This window comes from Theropithecus gelada, chromosome 20 (assembly GCF_003255815.1).
Source record: "Theropithecus gelada isolate Dixy chromosome 20, Tgel_1.0, whole genome shotgun sequence".
In the NCBI taxonomy this organism is placed as follows: Eukaryota; Metazoa; Chordata; class Mammalia; order Primates; family Cercopithecidae; genus Theropithecus; species Theropithecus gelada.
The window spans coordinates 14,856,522-14,875,108 of NC_037688.1; the positions used below are offsets into that span (position 1 = coordinate 14,856,522).

Here is an 18,587-nt window from a genome sequence, read left to right on the forward strand (position 1 = left end):
TTTTTTTTTTTTTTTTTTTGAGATGGAGTCTTGCTCTGTTGCCCAGTCTGGAGTGCAGTGGTGTGATCTTGGCTTACTGCAACTTCTGCCTCCTGAGGTTCAAGCAATTCTGCTGTCTCAGCCTCCCAAGTAGCTGGAATTACAGGCACCCACCACCAGGCCCGGCTAATTTTTGTAATTTTAGTAGAGACAGAGTTTCGACATGTTGGCCAGGCTGGTCTCAAATTCCTGACCTCAGGTGATCTGCCTGCCTTGGCTTCCCAAAGAGCTGGGATTACAGGCATGAGCCGCCGTGCCTGGCCCACATTTCCTCTTGAATGAACTGATCAGTCTCCTGGCCTCGAGTCTCTCCCCCTTCATAATGACGTGGATCCATACTGATTCTGATCTGTCCTTTCTACTGCTCAAAAACCTCCAGTGTCCACAAAATAAGGCCCACACTCCCAAGGGTGACCATTCAAAGTCTTTTCTGAGCTGGCCCCAAGACTTTTTTCCAGTCTTACCACTCATTATTATCTGATATTGTCATTATTAATGATGTGGTCATTATTCTTATTTAAAAGTATACCCTGGCCAGGCGTGGTGGCTCACGCCTGTAATCCCAGCACTTTGGGAGGCCAAGGCAGGCAGATCACCTGATGTCAGGAGTTTGAGACCAGCCTGGCCAACACGGAGAAACTTCGTCTCTATTAAAAATACAAAAAAATTAGCCAGGCATGGTGGCAGGCATAATCCCAGCTACTTGGGAGGCAGAGGTAGGAGAATCACTGGAACCCAGGAGGCAGAGGTTGCAGTGAGCCGAGATCACGTCACTGCACTCCAGCCTGGGTAACAAGAGCGAGACTCCATCTCAAAAAAGAAAAAAAGTTCTTGCAGTGATTTTGTTGCACAGCAAGATTTGGGAACCACTGTACTGGACTCAGTCCAGTCCTCTAAATATTAATGGCTAACATTTATCGAGCACGTAGTAAATGTCTGGGTTTGTCCCAAGAACTTAACAACTTTGTACTATTTAAGCCTCACAAAAACCCTATGAAACAGAAGATACTATTATTATTATTCCTATATTTCCTATTTTACAGATGAGGAAAATTAGGTAGAGAGGTTAAGTAACTTGCTTAAGGTCACATAGTAAGTGGCAAAAGCTGGGTTTGAAAACAAGCAGCTGGGGTCTGGCCCCATGAGTTGAACCAGTGAGCTCTACCTGCCCATTCAAATTCTGCATATAAAGTCACTGGCACTCCATGGTGTTTAGTCAGTAATTGCTGCCATTATTATTTTTATTCAAATCTCACCCATCCCAGAATTCAACTCAAATTCTACCTCTTCCATTAAGTTTTCTCTGACTCCCTTTCTTCTTTTCTCAATGTAATCATAGATCCTTCAGAAATGTATTCGACTTTGGGATAGCCTTTTATTTCTGTGTTTTTGTTAGCACCCTCATTATACTTGTAAAGTCATTGAGAGTAGGGTCATGCTGTGTTTATCTCTCTATTCCTGGCACATTTGTTGACCTGAATTTAACATTTTCCTAAATGTGCTATAAGCAGAATCACCGAATTTCTTTTTTTTTTTTTTTTTTTTAAACTTGAGACTGAGTCTCGCTGTCTCCCAGACTGGAGTGCAGTAGCATGATCTCAGCTCACTGCAACCACTGCCTCCCAGGTTCCAGGGATTCCTGCCTCAGCCACCTGAGTAGCTGGGATTACAGGTGCCCGCCACCATGCCTATTTTTTTTTCTATTTTTAGTGGAGACGACATTTCACTATGTTGGCCAGGCTGGTCTCGAACTCCTGACCTGAAGTTATCTGCTTGCCTTGCTCTCCCCAAGTGCTGGGATTACAGGCATGAGCCACCACTCCTGTCCCCAAATTTCTTTAAAAGGAGCTATCTCATTGGGAGATAACTCAAGAGAGAATTGCAGAAATTGGATTGCCTTTTCCCTAGGGGAAAAAAATGCAAAATCACACTCCTGACCTTTCTTTCTTCTGAGTGGGAAGGGATAAGATATCTTAACATCTTAAGGGGCCCTGAGGCTTGTCACTGCAGGTGAGGGGAAACCACACTACTGGCATATTTGATTTCTCAATGCAGCTGTCGCCTCCTGCCTCGCTGCCTCCTTTAAGGCCTATGTCGGTTTTACCTGGGCTTGCTCCACTGGTTAGCTTCTCCCTAGTTGCAAGACTACCAGATCATAATCAGTTATTATCTCCCATCCTGGTGTGTGAAAAGCTACAGAATTTGTGGGGCCCAGTGCAAAATGAAAATGCAGGGCTTCTGTTTAAAACTTATTAAGAATTTAAAGATAACAGCAGAGCATTAAACCAAGCACAGGGCCCCATCTACTACATGCGTCCCATGCCCATGAAGCCAGCTTTGATGAAAAAAGGGTTAGGCCAGGTGGTGGCTCGCACCTGTAATCCCAGCACTTTGGGAGGCTGAGGCGGGTGGATCACTTGAAGCCAGGAGTTCGAGACCAACCTGGCCAACATGGTGAAACCCCGTCTCTACTAAAAATACAAAAACTAGCCTGGCGTGGTGGCGCGCACCTGTAATCCCAGCTACTTGGGAGGCTGAGGCAGGAGAATTGCTTGAACCCAGCAGGTGGAGTTTGCAGTGAGCCGAGATCATGGCACTGCACTCCAGCCTGGGCAACAGAGCAAGACTCCGTCTCAAAAAACCAAAAAAGGTCAGAGCCTTCTCAGCAGACCAAAACCAAATGCAGAAAGCTGAGTGTGGGGACAATTTATTTCCAAAGCCCTCAACCTCTCATCTTAATATAAAGACAGCTGAGAAAGAAACCACCCTGTATTCTGTGTTATATTAAGGTTGACTACTGTGGGCTGAACTGAGTCCTCCAAAGAGATGCTGAAGCCCTAAGCAGTACCTGTGAATGTGGCAGCATTGGGAAATAGGGCCTTTGCAGATGATGGAGTTAAGATGAGGTTATTAGTGTGGGTTCTGATCCACGATGACTGGTACTCTTATGGAAAGAGGAAATGTGGATACAGAGCCAGACATGCACACAGGGAAGATGATGTGAAGAGACCTACACATGGAAAACCCATGAGAAGATGAAGGCAGGTTGGGGTGATGCTTCTATATGCCAAGGAACGTCAAAGAGTGCCAGCAGGCCAGGGGCGCTGGCTCACGCCTTAATCCCAGCACTTTGGGAGGCCGAGGTGGGCGGATCATGAGGTCAGGAGTTTGAGACCAGCCTGGTCAACATGGTGAAACCCCATCTCTACTAAAAATACAAAAATTAGCCAAGCGTGGTGGCAGGCGCCAGTAGTCCCAGTTACTTGGGAGGCTGAGGCAGGAGAATTGCTTGAACCTGGGAGGTGGAGGTTGCAGCGAGCCAAGATCGTGCCACTGCACTCCAGCCTGTACAACAGAGCAAGACTGTCTAAAAAAAAAAAAGAAAAAAAAAAAAGTGCCAGCAAACTACCCAGATAGGAGAGGGGCCTGGAAGATTCTCCCCCGAGACCTCAGAAGGAACTAACCCTGTGGACACCTTGATCTTAGACTTCCAGTTTCCAGAACCAAGACAATAGATTTCTGTTTCTTAAGCCAGCCATCCTCAGCCTTTTTGGCACCAGGGACCAGTTTTGTGGAAGACAGTTTTTCCATAGACCAGAGGTGGGGTGGGGGGCATGGTTTCAGGATGATTCGAGCACATTACATTTATTGTGCACTTTATTTCTATTGTTATTACATTGTAATATATAATTAAATAATTATACAATTCACCATAATGTAGAATCAGTGGGAACCCTGAGCTTGTTTTCCTACAACTAGACGGTCCCATCTGTGGGAGATGGGAGACAGTGACACCCGAAGGATGTTACTTATGTCGAGTCTCCTCATTTTGGCTGCTGTCACTGCAGAAAACCCTGCTTCACAGAGATAGGATGTTGCAATAGGCCAGGCGTGGTGGCTCACACCTGTAATCCCAGCACTTTTGGAGGCCAAGGCAGATGGATCACTTGAGGCGAGGGGTTCAAGACCAGCCTGGCCAACATAGCAAAACTCCATCTGTCTCTACTAAAAATAATAAAATATATACATATAGCCAAGTGTGGTGGTGCACTCTTGTAATCCTAGCTACTCGGGAGGTGGAGGCATGAGGCATGAGAATGGCTTAAACCAGAGAGGCGGAGGTTGCAGTGGGCAGAGATTGTGCCATTGCACTTCAGCCTGGAGACAGAGTGAGACCCTGTCTCAAAAAAAAAAAAAAAAAAAAAAGGATGTTGGAAATGAAAGCAGGCTTTTCAGTGCTTTTGTGGCCATCTCAGGATTAAAGCCTAGACTTTAATCCAGGACATGTGGAGATTTGAAGTTGTCTCAAACATTCTGTTTTGTTGTTGTTGTTGTTTAGTTTTTTTGTTTTGTTTTGTTTTGTTTTGAGACGGAGTCTCACTCTGGAGTGTGATGGCACAATCTTGGCTCACTGCAATCTCCACCTTCTGAGTTCAAGCAATTCTCTTGCCTCAGCCTCCTGAGTAGCTGGGATTACAGGTGCGTGCCACCATGACCGGCTATTTTTTGTATTTTTTAGGAGAGACAGGGTTTCACCATGTTGGTCATGCTGGTCTGGAACTCCTGAACTCGTGATCTGCCCGCCTCGGCCTCCAAAAGTGTTGGGGTTACAGGCATGAGCCACCTTGCCCGGCCTCAAACATACTTTTAAGGCCACCAGATGCAGCTGTACAACTGAAGTACATACACTTGCCACTGTAAAGCCTGCCACCAGATGCAACTTGCCACTCACTGATAGCGTTCTGATACGAGTCTGCAAACAATTGATTTATCATGGCCTCTGTGCAGTGAAACCTCTCTGCTAATGTTAATCCGTATTTGCAGCCACTCCCAGCACTAGCATCACCAACTCAGCTCTACCTCCCATCATCAGGCATTCGATTCTCGTAAGGAGCAAAGCCTAGTTCACTTGCGTGCACAGTTCACAATAGGGTTCGGCTCCTATGAGAATTTAATGCCCCCGATCTAACAGGAGGCTGAGCTCAGGTGGTAATGCAGCGATAGGGAGCAGCTGTAAATACAGATGAAGCTTGGCTGCTGGCTCACCTCCTGTGGTGCCGCCTGGTTCCCAATAGGCCAGGGACTCATAGTGGTCCATGGCCGGGGGTGGGGGCGGGGGGTTGGGGACCCCGTCTTAAGCCATCCAGTTTGTGGCACTTTGTTATGGCAGCTGCAGCAGATGAATATACCCACCAGCCAGACCAGGCTCCTCCTGTTACCTTCCTGCCCTTGGCAAGCTCCTGACAACACCTGAAAAAACAGATGTCCCAAGGCGGTTGGAACAAGGAGATGGCCGGGGCGATGTCAGTTTTGTTTTTCAAGACTTTTTTTTTTTTTTTTTTTCTACAGAGGAGGAGGAAGGAATGCCTACAATAAAGAGGTCTTTATGGTCCCACTTCAGGAATCAGAGAACCCCGCCCTCCTCGTCTCAGCCCCAATTTAACAGGTGCATGTGTATCTTATAAAGTGATGCCCTTTTGGGGGCGGGTCCAGTGTGCGCAGGACTGTGGCTGACTTGTCAATCATCATAAGGGTGATGTCCCAAACATTCAAGTCTGAGGCCCAGGGAAATTGGCAACAGCTGCCTGGATGCCTTCATCCTCCCAGCCCAAGGAAGATCTGGCCTGGCTCCTTCGTTGTCCTTAGGAGCACGTGGTGTTCTCCTAGGTGGCCCTGCACACGGGGTCGCCCAGCCTTTCTTTGAGGGCCGAGTGGGTAGTCTTCCCCTGTAGGACGCGCTTCCCCGTAGGTTTCCACGTGGGGCCACCGGAGGCAGAAAAACGGGAAGTGGGCACTGGCACCTGGGGTGAAAAAGGGTGGGGGTGCGGCTTTGTGAGGAAACAATTTGCAGACTGCTAAACTGGGGTCTGCTGGGATACCCCACTCCCTACCCCCTGCCTCGGGCGCCCTCAGCCACCCCAGCTGGGGGTCCCCCAGGTCTCAGGCCAAGCTCCCCGCGCGGCCTGCAGCGCACCCAAACATGGCCGCCGAACTCGGGTTCCCGGGGCGCAGCCGCGCCTCGGGGTGACGCAGAGGCGGCGGGTTGCATCAGCCCGTGCCCACGTGCTCGGTCCGCCCTCTGCCACCCGGATCCGGGCGCCGATTGGGCCACGTTGGGACAGTGCCTCCGCCTCAGCCAATGGGCGGCAGCCACAGAGCGTTCTGTCCGCAGAGCCGGGCGCGCAGCTCCTATAAAAGGCGCCCAAAGCGGGGGCGCGCGTCCCAGAGACGCGAACGGTCGTTGCGGAGGTTGCGGGCGGCTGCTACGCCGCCTGTCTGGCACCTCAGAGCGCAGAGGAGCCCCGACGCCGCCATGGAGTCCGAGACCGAACCCGAACCCGTCACGCTCCTGGTGAAGAGCCCCAACCAGCGCCACCGCGACTTGGAGCTGAGTGGAGACCGCAGCTGGAGCGTGGGCCACCTCAAGGCCCACCTGAGCCGCGTCTACCCCGAGCGTCCGGTGAGAGCGGCCCCGAATTCCCGCCCCTAGGCTGTGGTCCCCTGCCCTCTGCTAGGAATGCCACGTCCGCCTGCCCTGTCCTGTGGCCTCCTCCCCCTGACGGCTGCGATCGCCCGGCCGGTCACCTCCCCCAGGGCTGTGGTCTCTCCTTCCCTGGCCCGCGGACGCGGGCTCCCCTCTGTTGCCCAGGGGCCGTCAGTAATCAGCAGCCTGACCTTGGGCGAGTCATTTCACCCTCCAAGCCTGTTTCCCCCCAGCGGCCAGGCACCTCGGTGTTCCTAACTGGGCTTGCATCCAATGGCTAGAAGTAAGAAAACATCCGTGCTGCAAAATGAGGTTTCTGAACGCAGCCTCTTTGCGGGGAGAGGAGCGGGCAGGTGCCACCCGGGGCCGTGGCTTGAGAAACCTGGGGACCGCCCAGACACTGTGGACGGAAGGCCCCACACCCAGAAGCAGGACGTGGCTCTTCTCCTCCCTATCCACCTTCCGCCGTGCCCCTCCCTGTCGCACTGGACCGCGCAGCCATTGCCGAGTCCCGGGGTGGAGCCCCGTGCACTTTCTGACCAAGAGCGACTGAGAAGGGAAGCAGGCAGGAGTCGCCTTCAGTCTGGTTTTAGGACGGCAGCCTCTCCATTATTAGCAAGACTTCCTTGCTTTGTTTTGGTTGACGCATCTGTCAACATCACCCTTAGCACCGCCTGCCCTGGCCACCACGTGATGAGGCTGTAAGCCGGCCCTTCCTGTATTTACTTTCTGCTCTGATATTATGTAAGTGTCAGCAGTGTTCTTCACTGCCCACGAGCATAATTCTTCATCACACAGGAGAGGGCATCCGGGCAGGAAAAGATAGTGAAGTCGTGAGTTCCAACTTGTGGTAGCACCTGTGTCTGTTTTTGTTCCATATGGTTAAGAATGTTTTAGAAGTGAGTTTTCCTTCTGAGTTGTTATTTTGAAATTTGCATATTTATTTCGTAAGCTTGCATTCCATGTCCTCTAGAATTCACCCTGGCACATTTTTCAGTTTCACTATAACTGCTTCCAAGAAACTGGGTGGCTGTGTTGCCATGAGAATGGCTATTGGGTACACAAATTGGTGAAGCAGGTGTAGCCTATGGTTGCATCATATGGCAAAAGGCAGGGTTTTGGAGGAGGGTTTTTCTTAAGGGCTTCCTTTGGTGAGGAACGCGGCTCCCATCTGTTCAGTCTGAAGACCTAAGATGGTAAACAAATACCTCTCAGGTATACAAATTTGTGTCTAAAAATTATTATGGCTGAAACATACTTATCATTTGTTTTCTGTGGTAGAAAATGGTATATTATAAGGTCTACTTTGTAATAGTCGTTGACTTTACTTAATATTTTTCTTTTCTTTTTTTTTTTTTTTTCTTGAGGCGGAGTCTCGCTCTGTCGCCCAGGCTGGAGTGCAGTGGCGCGATCTCGGCTCACTGCAAGCTCCGCCTCCCGGGTTCACGCCATTCCCCTGCCTCAGCCTCCCGAGTAGCTGGGACTACAGGCGCCCGCCACCACGCCCGGCTAATTTTTTGTAGTTTTAATAGAGACAGGGTTTCACCGTGTTCGCCAGGATGGTCTCAATCTCCTGACCTCGTGATCCACCTGCCTCGGCCTCCCGAAGTGCTGGGATTACAGGCGTGAGCCACCACGCCCAGCCTATGTAATATTTTTCAAATGAGCCATCTGCGTGAAGACTCAATATCAAGTTAGGCCTTTAAAAGGGGGAAAATGAAAACCACTGGCAGCTGTGGTTTTCTAGCCTTTTCTAGTGGTTGAACTCTAATAAAATGCAGGACCCTACATATACAAAAGGTACTGTTCTACAAATTTATGTATATATTAGCATTTACCTTTAAAGTGCTCACCTGTCAGTGAGAAGACCGGTGAACACAGCATTCAGTATATTTATTTTGGTTCAGTTACAGTGTCAAAAAGTCCTGATGTATATGGATAAGTAGATGCACTTTTTGCCGTTTTGTTTGTTTTAAACAGCTTGCTTTAATTATCTCAAGCTACTTGGCAGGAACACCTTTATTCCAGGTTTTGCATAATCAGTTATTCTGGCACGAGTAGATTAACACGTTAGTGATCTCCAATAGACAGTTTATATGTTAATATTATTTGAAGCCATTATTTTTAAGTACAGTTTAGAAACAGTTTCAAATAGATTTTAAAAATGAGATTTGTATAAAAGAGTGTGCAGTCCCTATGGCGTTAAAATCGGTGATATGGAGAAGAGGGGTGGGAATTGTGACACTGTGGCAGCAGATGACCTTGGACAAGTCAGTTTTTCAGACTTTCCTCCCTTAAAATAGGGATTACTAAATCTCACAGGGTGGTTGTGTATAATGTCACCCACATGCCATCTCCTCTATAACTGCATTTGTATGCCAAGAAATCATCTGTGAAGGCTTCAGTTTAGGATAGCTTCACATTATTTTGGAGCACTGCTAGGTGGTTTTGGTTAAGGCTGGCCTTGGGAGTACTCTGAGTTTTCTCTGAAACCGAACTCGATTTGGTTGTAGGTGCCCTGTTTGCTATTTGTTGCTTTTAGTAACAGGAATCAGTTTACCTGGGAGTTAAGAAGTACATTGCCATAGGTTTGGACTGGAGATAATTTGCCTTTTTTTTTTTTTTTTTTTTTTTTTTGAGATAGGGTCTCACTCTGTTGCCCAGGCCGGAGTGCAGTGGCGTGATCTTGGCTCACAGCAACCTCTGTCTCCCGGGTTCAAGTGATTCCCCTGCCTCAGCCCCCTGAGTAGCTTGGGTTACGGTCATAAGCCACCACGCCCAGCTAATTTTGCATTTTTAGTAGAGATGGGGTTTCACCATGTTGGCCAGGCTGGTCTCGAACTCCTGACCTCAGGTGATCCGCCCGCCTTGGCCTCCCACAGTGCTTGAATTATAGGCATGAGCCTCTGTGCCCAGCCGATAATTTGCCATTCTGTGCTTATTTGCATGTTAGAGACCAGTTAAAGTTAGACACTTTCTAAATAGAAGTTTTGTATGTGGGGTTTTTGAGAAGGTATTTTCCTGTGATGCTGGGGGGAAACACACATAATCAAATTACTTGTTTAAAACAGTTTCTTCTGTGTTTAGGAACTTTTGGGGGTGAAATGCTGACCTGTGTTTTTCTTTCCATGATCAGCGTCCGGAGGACCAGAGGTTAATTTATTCTGGGAAGCTGTTGTTGGATCACCAATGTCTCAGGGACTTGCTTCCAAAGGTACCTCACTTACACATTAACCTCTGAATGTTTTTAAGCACTCACCAGGTTAGGTTCAGATCCTTAAGTGCCTTCTTATTACTTTTAGCAGGAAAAACGGCATGTTTTGCATCTGGTGTGCAATGTGAAGAGTCCTTCAAAAATGCCAGAAGTCAGCGCCAAGGTGTGTCTCCTTCTACATGATGATAATAATTTGTATCATTCAGACTTTCAGGGGAGTAATAAAAGAAGTTGGATAAAACTTTTATTGAGAGACTGTATGGTGTTATTACTAAGTAATATTTTGTTTCTTTCCTAGGAATTAGAAACTGTATTATCAACACAAGTGATAGGTTCATAGTAGCAGATTGTTCCATTACTGCTGTAGTGGAAAAGTGGAGTTACATATTGCACTATCTTCTGGGATATGATTTGATCTATGGTTACTGTGTATCGAGATTACTGAACTAACACTGATTGGATTTTTATTGAATTTAGCACATAGCAAGTTTTTTCAAAGGAGCCATTAATTTTTATAAAGCGTACAAAAGTGAATATATTTCCTCTGGAAATTTTCATTATGATTAGTTGGATAGGAAAAGATCAGAGTCTTTATCAAGTGATCTTTAAAGAATTTTTTTTTTTTTTTTAAATATGGTCTTGCTATGTGGCCCAGGCTTTTCTCAACCTCCTGAGGGCAAGCGATCCTCCCACCTCAGCCTCCTGAGTAGCTGGGACTACAGGCATGTGCGACTGGACCTGGCTCTAAAGACTTCTATGTGACAGACAAAAACATTTATTTTTCATTTCACAATGTTTATTCACATATATGGTGTTAGTATTCTAGTGTAGTGATGTACTCTAAATTTGCATTATATTTCCTAGAACATCTGAACAGAGCATAGGAAATTCCCTATTTTGCCATTATCAATTCTAACAAAAATCTTAAAAGCACTTTACCATTTCATTTCTCTGCACTGTAATTTTAAAAAAATGATCAAAAACAGTATCATACCAAGGCTTACTTGTATGAGAATACTATTTTAGAAAGTTTGGGCCGGGTTCTATTTATAAATCTTGTTGGTCAGATTTCTGCAATGAGTAAGTTTAGCACCATTATCAGGAAGCTTTCTCACCAATGACAACTTCATTGGAAGATTTTAATGAAATTTTAATGAAAGTGTAGCATCGTTACTGTAGGGAAAAAAAATGAATATGTTAGCATTTGTGTATTGAAAATTGTGTTTAATAAATGTCAGACTATTTTTTACATAATGTTGCTTCTATTTAATTTTGTCACGTTCAGAGGTGGGGGGTAGGAGACATTAAGCCCTTGACAGCAAAATAATTCCTTTTGCTTGATTTCAGACAGTTGCATCAGCTCCCTTGTTCTGTGTTCATGTTACACTTATTTAGGTGGCTGAATCCACAGAGCAGCCCGCTGGTTCTAATCGGGGACAGTATCCTGAGGATTCCTCAAGTGATGGTTTAAGGCAAAGGGAAGTTCTTCGGAACCTTTCTTCCCCTGAATGGGAGAACATCTCAAGGTGAGTGTTATAATGAAGATCTCGGCTTATGCAACGTGAATGTGCCTCATTTGCATCCATTTAAGAGTAAGGTGTGTTTACACGTATATAATCAGAACTTTTAAACCTACAGAATTTTGCTTTACAAATAGCTTCGCTTTAAAGATGTCTTATATATTTAACTTTTCTTAATACACAGCCTTTTAGTATATACAAATTTAAACAGTAGGCAATGCATATATTGAAAAAAAAAATGTAGGTGTTTTATCCTTCCATTGTGCTGACCACTTGGTTGCCGTCATGCTAGAAAATTGCTGCTGCAGGAGAAAAAGCTGTTGTAAGCATTGTGCAGCTGCTCTGCTGAGTGGCTTTGTGCTTTATTGTAACAATGGGTGACAACAAGGGAGAGACTGTTTAAGAAGTATTCTTCCAGAGACTTGGGGGTACTAGGAAAGTTGGCCACTTTTTATAACCATTAAAGCTTTTCTTTAGAGCAAAAGTCAAAACTAAATGCTGGGTTCTTTGGATTTTTATAGCTCTTGGAATACCTTGTTTTTTGGGAAAAATTCATTAACTACAAGTTGAAATTCCATAGCTCTCCAATTCCCCATCCCCCTTTTCCTAGTAGTTTTTATATGCAATATTTTATAAAGCGAGGTGTTTCAGGAGTGAGTTTTTCTTTTTTTTCCCTTTAATGGAACTTTCAAATATACACAACAGTGGGGACTAGATAATTAATCCCCACACCATCATCCAGGCCTAATAAATAACAATCAGAGTTTTACCATACCTCATCTATTACCCTTTCCCCCTTTTTTTTAAGTATTTAAAAGTAATCCCCAGTTATGTTATTTCATCCCTATATACTTGAGTATATAACTATGAAAACCTTTTAGTTATCCTGTATATCTAGAATGCCATTATCAGATCTAACAAAAATCTTAAAAGCACTCTATCATTTCATTTCCATGCACTGTAATTTTCTTAAATGATCAAAAACAGTATCATACCAAGGCTTACTTGTATTGGAATACTATTTTAGAAATACTCTGTGTGTGGAATTTAGTTAAAAGATTGTCAGCATATAAATTAGATAATTATTGGATAGAAAATTATTGGTTAGAAAAACTTAAAACTTCTTCCCTTATTCTGATTCAACTATTTCTAACTTGAGAATTGAGGCTCGTATTTGACTTTCTGAATCTCACCATAGTTAAACTTGATTTCCTTTAACAAATACTTATTGAACAGCCAGTACATATTACTGTGCTTAAGGATATGAGTTGACCTGCAGGAATGACCACATAACCAATTTCTGATCTTGGGGCAATTCTATTATGCTTTCAATTTTGTGATGTGCTACTGAAGAAAAACACTGTGTAAGAAGCACAAAGCCAAAGATAACCCACATACACCTGCCCTATGAAGTTGAGGGCTGTGTGGCCTGATTAAAGAAGCGTGCATTTGACATCAGACCAGCTCTGAAATCCAGCCTTGCTACTTAACTAGCTCGGCGACCTTGTGTAAAGCCCCTGTCTTCCCTGAGCTGTACTTGGGTTCCCCTTGTAAAATCTCCTTCGTGAGATTGCTGTGGATGCAGCAGCCTGTACAGGACCCCAGGTAGTCAGTAAGCATGCGCAGGTGATGCCACATGCACACATCACTATAGATACAGATGGAGGGTGGAGGAAGAAGTGTGGATATCAGGAGGATGGGAGAGATTTCCTTCAGGAAAGACTGGGAGAAATGTGACTTTTGAGCTGCCCTCTAAAAGATAAACAGTGGGTTGAGACTTGCAGTGAGACTCAACAAGTCAGAACTGAGCAGGGATCTGTCTACTTAACCCCAAAAGGTTGTTTATACGTGCACTCAGCAAGTAGGTGGCAAGGGCTGTTGTTTTCCTGTGGGATAGGACTGTGGTAGAAGTGCTGTGTCATTTAGTACCTTCCGTGCTTATGGTACATGGGTGCATCATACAGTCATTTACCATGTAACTGCCATAAATCCCATTCTTCTGTCTCTTCAATTTGAATTCTAGATTTTAATTTAAACTTAGTTTTCATTTGCTCATACTCAACCCACTCAAAATGAGTGTTTTTTTAAATCTGTGTATAGGCCTGAAGCTGCCCAGCAGGCATTCCAAGGCCTGGGTCCTGGTTTCTCCGGTTACACACCCTATGGGTGGCTTCAGCTTTCCTGGTTCCAGCAGATATATGCACGACAGTACTACATGCAATAGTGAGTCCTTCCCGCTGTGCTGGGTGTGGCCAGGGCTCCTGGGAATTGAGAGGAATTTTATCCATGTTACCTGTAAAGTTCAGAATGGAGGGATGAATGTATTTTCATCAGTCTGCAGAACCCTGCTCTGTTTGGTCTGTGGGTGGAGTAGAGTGTAAATGACAGCTGTTACCTGATTTGTATATTGACACAAGGGTGTTTTTGTCTGATACACAGTTTAGTGACTTTATTTAGAACATGTTACTTTCTTTTCAATTTGTAGTACCTTCAAAGTTTTGTGAAGATTGTAATTTGCTACTGTGCCATAATCTTACAGTAGCCTTGATGTTTAATTCCAGGTGAAATTCACCATGTGGCTTCTCTTAGAAAAGGCATTTATAGATATAGTTAGTAAGGAAGTTCTTCACTAAATTGAAGAAGAATCAAATGCATATCTACCTACTTCAAATTCTTAACAGTAAAAGACTGCTGTGTAAATAAGCCACAGACTTCACGGTGCTTTGGTCTCAACAGTATCTGCCTCTGTCATTTTTATTTTAGTTTAGCAGCCACTGCTGCATCGGGGGCTTTTGTTCCACCACCAAGTGCACAAGAGATACCTGTGGTCTCTGCACCTGCTCCAGCCCCTATTCACAACCAGTTTCCAGCTGAAAACCAGCCAGCCAATCAGAATGCTGCTCCTCAAGTGGTTGTTAATCCTGGAGCCAATCAAAATTTGCGGATGAATGCACAAGGTGGCCCTATTGTGGAAGAAGATGATGAAATAAATCGAGATTGGTTGGATTGGACCTATTCAGCAGCTACATTTTCTGTTTTTCTCAGTATCCTCTACTTCTACTCCTCCTTGAGCAGATTCCTCATGGTCATGGGGGCCACCGTTGTTATGTACCTGTAAGCAGATGGTTTCTCTAATACAAATTACACTACATTGTGTTCACACTAAGCAGATTTTGCTCTTTTTTGTTTTTTTGTGTTTTTTTTTTTTTGAGACAGAGTCTCGCTCTGTCACTCAGGCCGGAGTACAATGGCACGATCACTGCAACCTCCGCTTCCCGGGTTCAAGCGATTCTCTTGCCTCAGCCTCCTGGGTAGTTGGTATTACAGGCACCTGCCACCACGCCTGGCTAATCTTTGTATTTCTAGTAGAGACGGGGTTTTGCCATATTGGCCAGGCTGGTCTCGTACTCCTGACCTCAAGTGATCCGCCCACCTTGGCCTCCCAAAGTGCTGGTTTTACAGGCGTGAGCCACTGCACCTGGCCAGATTTTGCTCTTTTTTGAGCAATCTCAGTTACTGTAGAAGGAGGTGTGTTTAAATAGTGTATCATTCTGTGGCTGGGCGCAGTGGCTCACGCCTGTAATCCCAGCACTTTGGGAGGCCGAGGCAGGAGGATCACATGAAGCCAAGAGTTCAAGACCATCCTGGCCAATATGGTGAAACCCCGTCTCTACTAAAAATACAAAAAATTAGCCGGGTATGCTGGCGCGGGCCTGTGATTTACTTGGGTAGCTGAGGCAGGAGAATTGCTTGAACTGAGGAGGCAGAGGTTGCAGTGAGCCAAGATCGCACCACTGTGCTCCAGCCTGGGTGACAGAGCAAGACCCTGTGTTAGAATAAATACATAATAAATAGTATATTATTCTGGCATGTTCAGTACAAGGAATTCATGCCTTGGTTGGTGGTATGGTCCCAAGAACATATCAATCCTGTATTAATACAAGAATATTCTCTTGTCCTCTAGATAAGCTACCTTACCTTCCAGGCTCACAAACCAGAATTATGTAGCCATACTGAGGCATGGAACAGCAAATTGTATTTGTTTTGAATGAGAACATATTTGCCTTTATCAGGCCACAGCTGCCTTCCAGGGTAAAGGTCAGGCACTGACTGTTAGCATAGCCCTGAAAGGCAAGGGAATCTTCACATACCTGACATTTGGTTTTAGCTGTGGCCTGGAGCAGTACTCACCTGGGGGTGGTTTTGTACTCTCTCTCCCCAGGGGACATTTGGCAATGTGTAGGTATTTTTGTTTGTCACATCTAGGGGAAGTGGTCCTGCTAGCATCTGGTTAGTAGAAGCAAGAGTGCTGCTGAATTTTCTACAATGCACAGGACAACTCCCACAGTAAATATTTGGCTCAATATGTCACTAGTGCCAAAGCTGAGAAAGCCTGGCCTAGAGTGATGAGTCTTCGTGGTTGAAACTAAAAGAAGAAATTTTCCTTTATAGTAAAAATGGATTTTTATTTTAGCTTTTAAAAATAAAAAATAATTAGAATATAATGAACTCTCAAATATCCACAATTAATCATTGCTAATATTTTGTTATATTTGTTTTAAGACTTGGGATTTAATTGGTTTCTTCAAACATTTAGTTAATATTTTCTATAGTCTCTAGAATCATATATTTAAATGACCAAATGTAGGTTGTCATTATGTTATATATAATGATAGTTTTGTAGGTATATGCTTTCTCCCCACTTTGTGCGGGTTTTCAAGGGCAAGGTTTAGTTCATATAAATAAGCATTTATTGAGTGCATACCATGTGCCAGGTGCTATTTATATTGCTGGGTGTGCAATGATGAATAAAACACAGTCCCTGCCTTCAGTGGTCAAACGCCTCTGTAGATGGGTCTTGCAGTGAGCTTATCATCAGGGTACTGCTATGATTAGAGGTGGGGAGCCTTGGATTCTTGAGTAAGTCTCACTGTGACATCAGCTAAGATGGATTTTTATGTGCTTCCTTTGAAGGCATCACGTTGGGTGGTTTCCATTTAGACCGAGGCTGGTTCAGAACTTCCCAAATGATGGTCCTCCTCCTGACGTTGTAAATCAGGACCCCAACAATAACTTACAGGTATGGAGCCTCCCGTGAAGCCCAGGCAAGCTTGACATGATATGCCAGGCTCTCAAATCCGTAACCTTTAGATTTCCAGCTTGTGGTTTACCATTTTATTGGGCTAAATATTTCATGATTTGTTCACATTTCTTCTTAGAGCAGCAGCTATTTTTAAAACATCGAATGTGCCATCACATTCTATCACATATTTTTGACATGTGGCAATTTGCATTTTGGCTTAAGTAAATAACATTTTTTTAAACCCACTATTTTGAGCGTTCAGTGGTCTGTAACAGTGTGTTATACCATAAGAACTGGTATGAAGTGGTTAACTACTAGTTTAATAATAGTTGAAGCCTGGGTGTGGTGACTCATGCCTGTAATCCCAGCACTTTGGGAGACTGAGGCAGGTGGATCACCTGAGGTCAGGAGTTCAAGACCAGCCTGGCCAACATGGTGACAACCCATCTCTACTAAAAATATAAAAATTAGCTGTGCCCGTATTCTCAGCTGCTAGGGAGGCTGAGGCGGAAGGATGGCTTGAACTTGGGAGGCGGAGGTTGCAGTGAGCCAAGATTGCACTGCTGCACTCCAGCCTGGGTGACAGAGTGAGACTCTGTCTCAAAAATAATAATAGTTGCAGATCTAGTTGTTTCATTTGCTCTGATATTTGCTGCCAGGAGTATTCAAAACTCTGACAACATCAACACGGTTGTGCTGTGGAAGCCTGAGAAAGAGCCCTATCCAGCCTAGGGCATCATGCCCTGGGGTCCTGGCTGCCTGCTGCTGTGCCTGTGGGGCAGGGGGCAGGGATTTACCCTGCCCTTTCCTAACATTATTTGGTATTCATCACAGCCCTAATCATTTTCTCATTGTGTTTCATTACCTGTAGGAAGGCACCGATCCCGAAACTGAAGACCCCAACCACCTCCCTCCAGACAGGGACGTGCTAGATGGCGAGCAGACCAGCCCCTCATTTATGAGCACAGCATGGCTTGTCTTCAAGACTTTCTTTGCCTCTCTTCTTCCAGAAGGCCCCCCAGCCATCGCAAACTGATGGTGTTTGTGCTGTAGCTGCTGGAGGCTTTGACAGGAATGGACTGCATCACCTGACTCCAGCTAGATTGCCTCTCCTGGACATGGCAATGATGAGTTCTTTAAAAACAGCGTGGAGGATGATATGCTTTTGTGATCAAGCAAAAGCAGAAACGTGAAGCCGCGATACAAATTGGTGAACAAAAAATGCCCAAGGCTTCTCATGTCTTTTTTCTGAAGAGCTTTAATATATACTGTATGTAGTTTAATAGGCACTGTAAGTAGAAGGCCTTAGGTGTCGCATGTTTATGCTTGAGGAACTTTTCCAAATGTGTGTGTCTGCATGTGTGTTTGTACATAGAAGTCATAGATGCAGAAGTGGTTCTGCTGGTACGATTTGATTCCTGTTGGAATGTTTAAATTACACTAAGTGTACTACTTTATATAATCAATGAAATTGCTAGACATGTTTTAGCAGGACTTTTCTAGGAAAGACTTATGTATAATTGCTTTTTAAAATGCAGTGCTTTACTTTAAACTAAGGGGAACTTTGCGGAGGTGAAAACCTTTGCTGGGTTTTCTGTTCAATAAAGTTTTACTATGAATGACCCTGGGAGAGACTCCTATCATCCTAGCAGTTTACTCTGCGTTTGTTGTATCTAGATAGTCAACAGTTGAGTTGCCAGTGTTTAACCTGAATGCTTGTTTTTCCAAAGAGGACTGTTTGTGCCAGTAAGAATGATCAGGTAAGGCCATGAAAGTTTTTGTTGGTGTTTGTTTTTGAGATGGGGTCTCGCTTTGTTCCTTGGGCCAGAGTACATTGGCTACTCACAAGTGGGATGGTAGCGGGCTATAGCCCCAAACTCCTGGCTTAAGCCACCTCTTGCCTCAGCCTCCTGGGCAGCTGGGACTACAGGCATGCACCATCACATTCAGCTTAAAAGTTTTAATTTACTAAGAATATACCTGTGTTTCCCCCATTTCGTGATTTAAACAGTGCTTGCTTATATAGGAACCTATCAAAGTTAAATTCCCCACATTTAAAGTTAGTAGTTAGTGGTTTCACCTTGGCAAATCTGCAATAGTTTCACCTGCTCAAATTTCATGCTTTTTGTAAGCTGAGCTTATGTTTGTAATTTTAATCCTTTAAATACTACTGTGGTGACTAATCTTTTTTTTTGTTTTTTGGTGGTGGTTTTGTTTTGAGACGGAGTCTCGCTCTGTCACCCAGGC

At 44.8% G+C, this 18,587-nt stretch overlaps 1 protein-coding gene across 4 annotated transcripts; it reads left to right on the forward strand.

Annotated features, from left to right (window-relative positions):
* The first annotated feature begins 5,884 nt into the window (after nt 1-5,884).
* On the forward strand, nt 5,885-17,967 carry HERPUD1 (homocysteine inducible ER protein with ubiquitin like domain 1). Of its 4 annotated transcripts, none has more exons than XM_025369538.1 (8): nt 5,885-6,499; nt 9,660-9,737; nt 9,826-9,900; nt 11,133-11,263; nt 13,358-13,480; nt 14,021-14,371; nt 16,232-16,337; nt 17,212-17,967. In XM_025369538.1, exons 1-8 carry the CDS (start codon nt 6,179-6,181, stop codon nt 17,374-17,376), a joined length of 1,350 nt encoding a protein of 449 aa, XP_025225323.1. In that variant the 5' UTR covers nt 5,885-6,178; the 3' UTR covers nt 17,377-17,967. The 4 variants fall into 4 exon arrangements, with proteins under 4 accessions (XP_025225323.1, XP_025225325.1, XP_025225324.1 ...); XM_025369540.1 differs by having other exon boundaries at nt 14,021-14,214; XM_025369539.1 differs by having other exon boundaries at nt 9,829-9,900.
* The last annotated feature ends 620 nt before the right edge of the window (nt 17,968-18,587 follow it).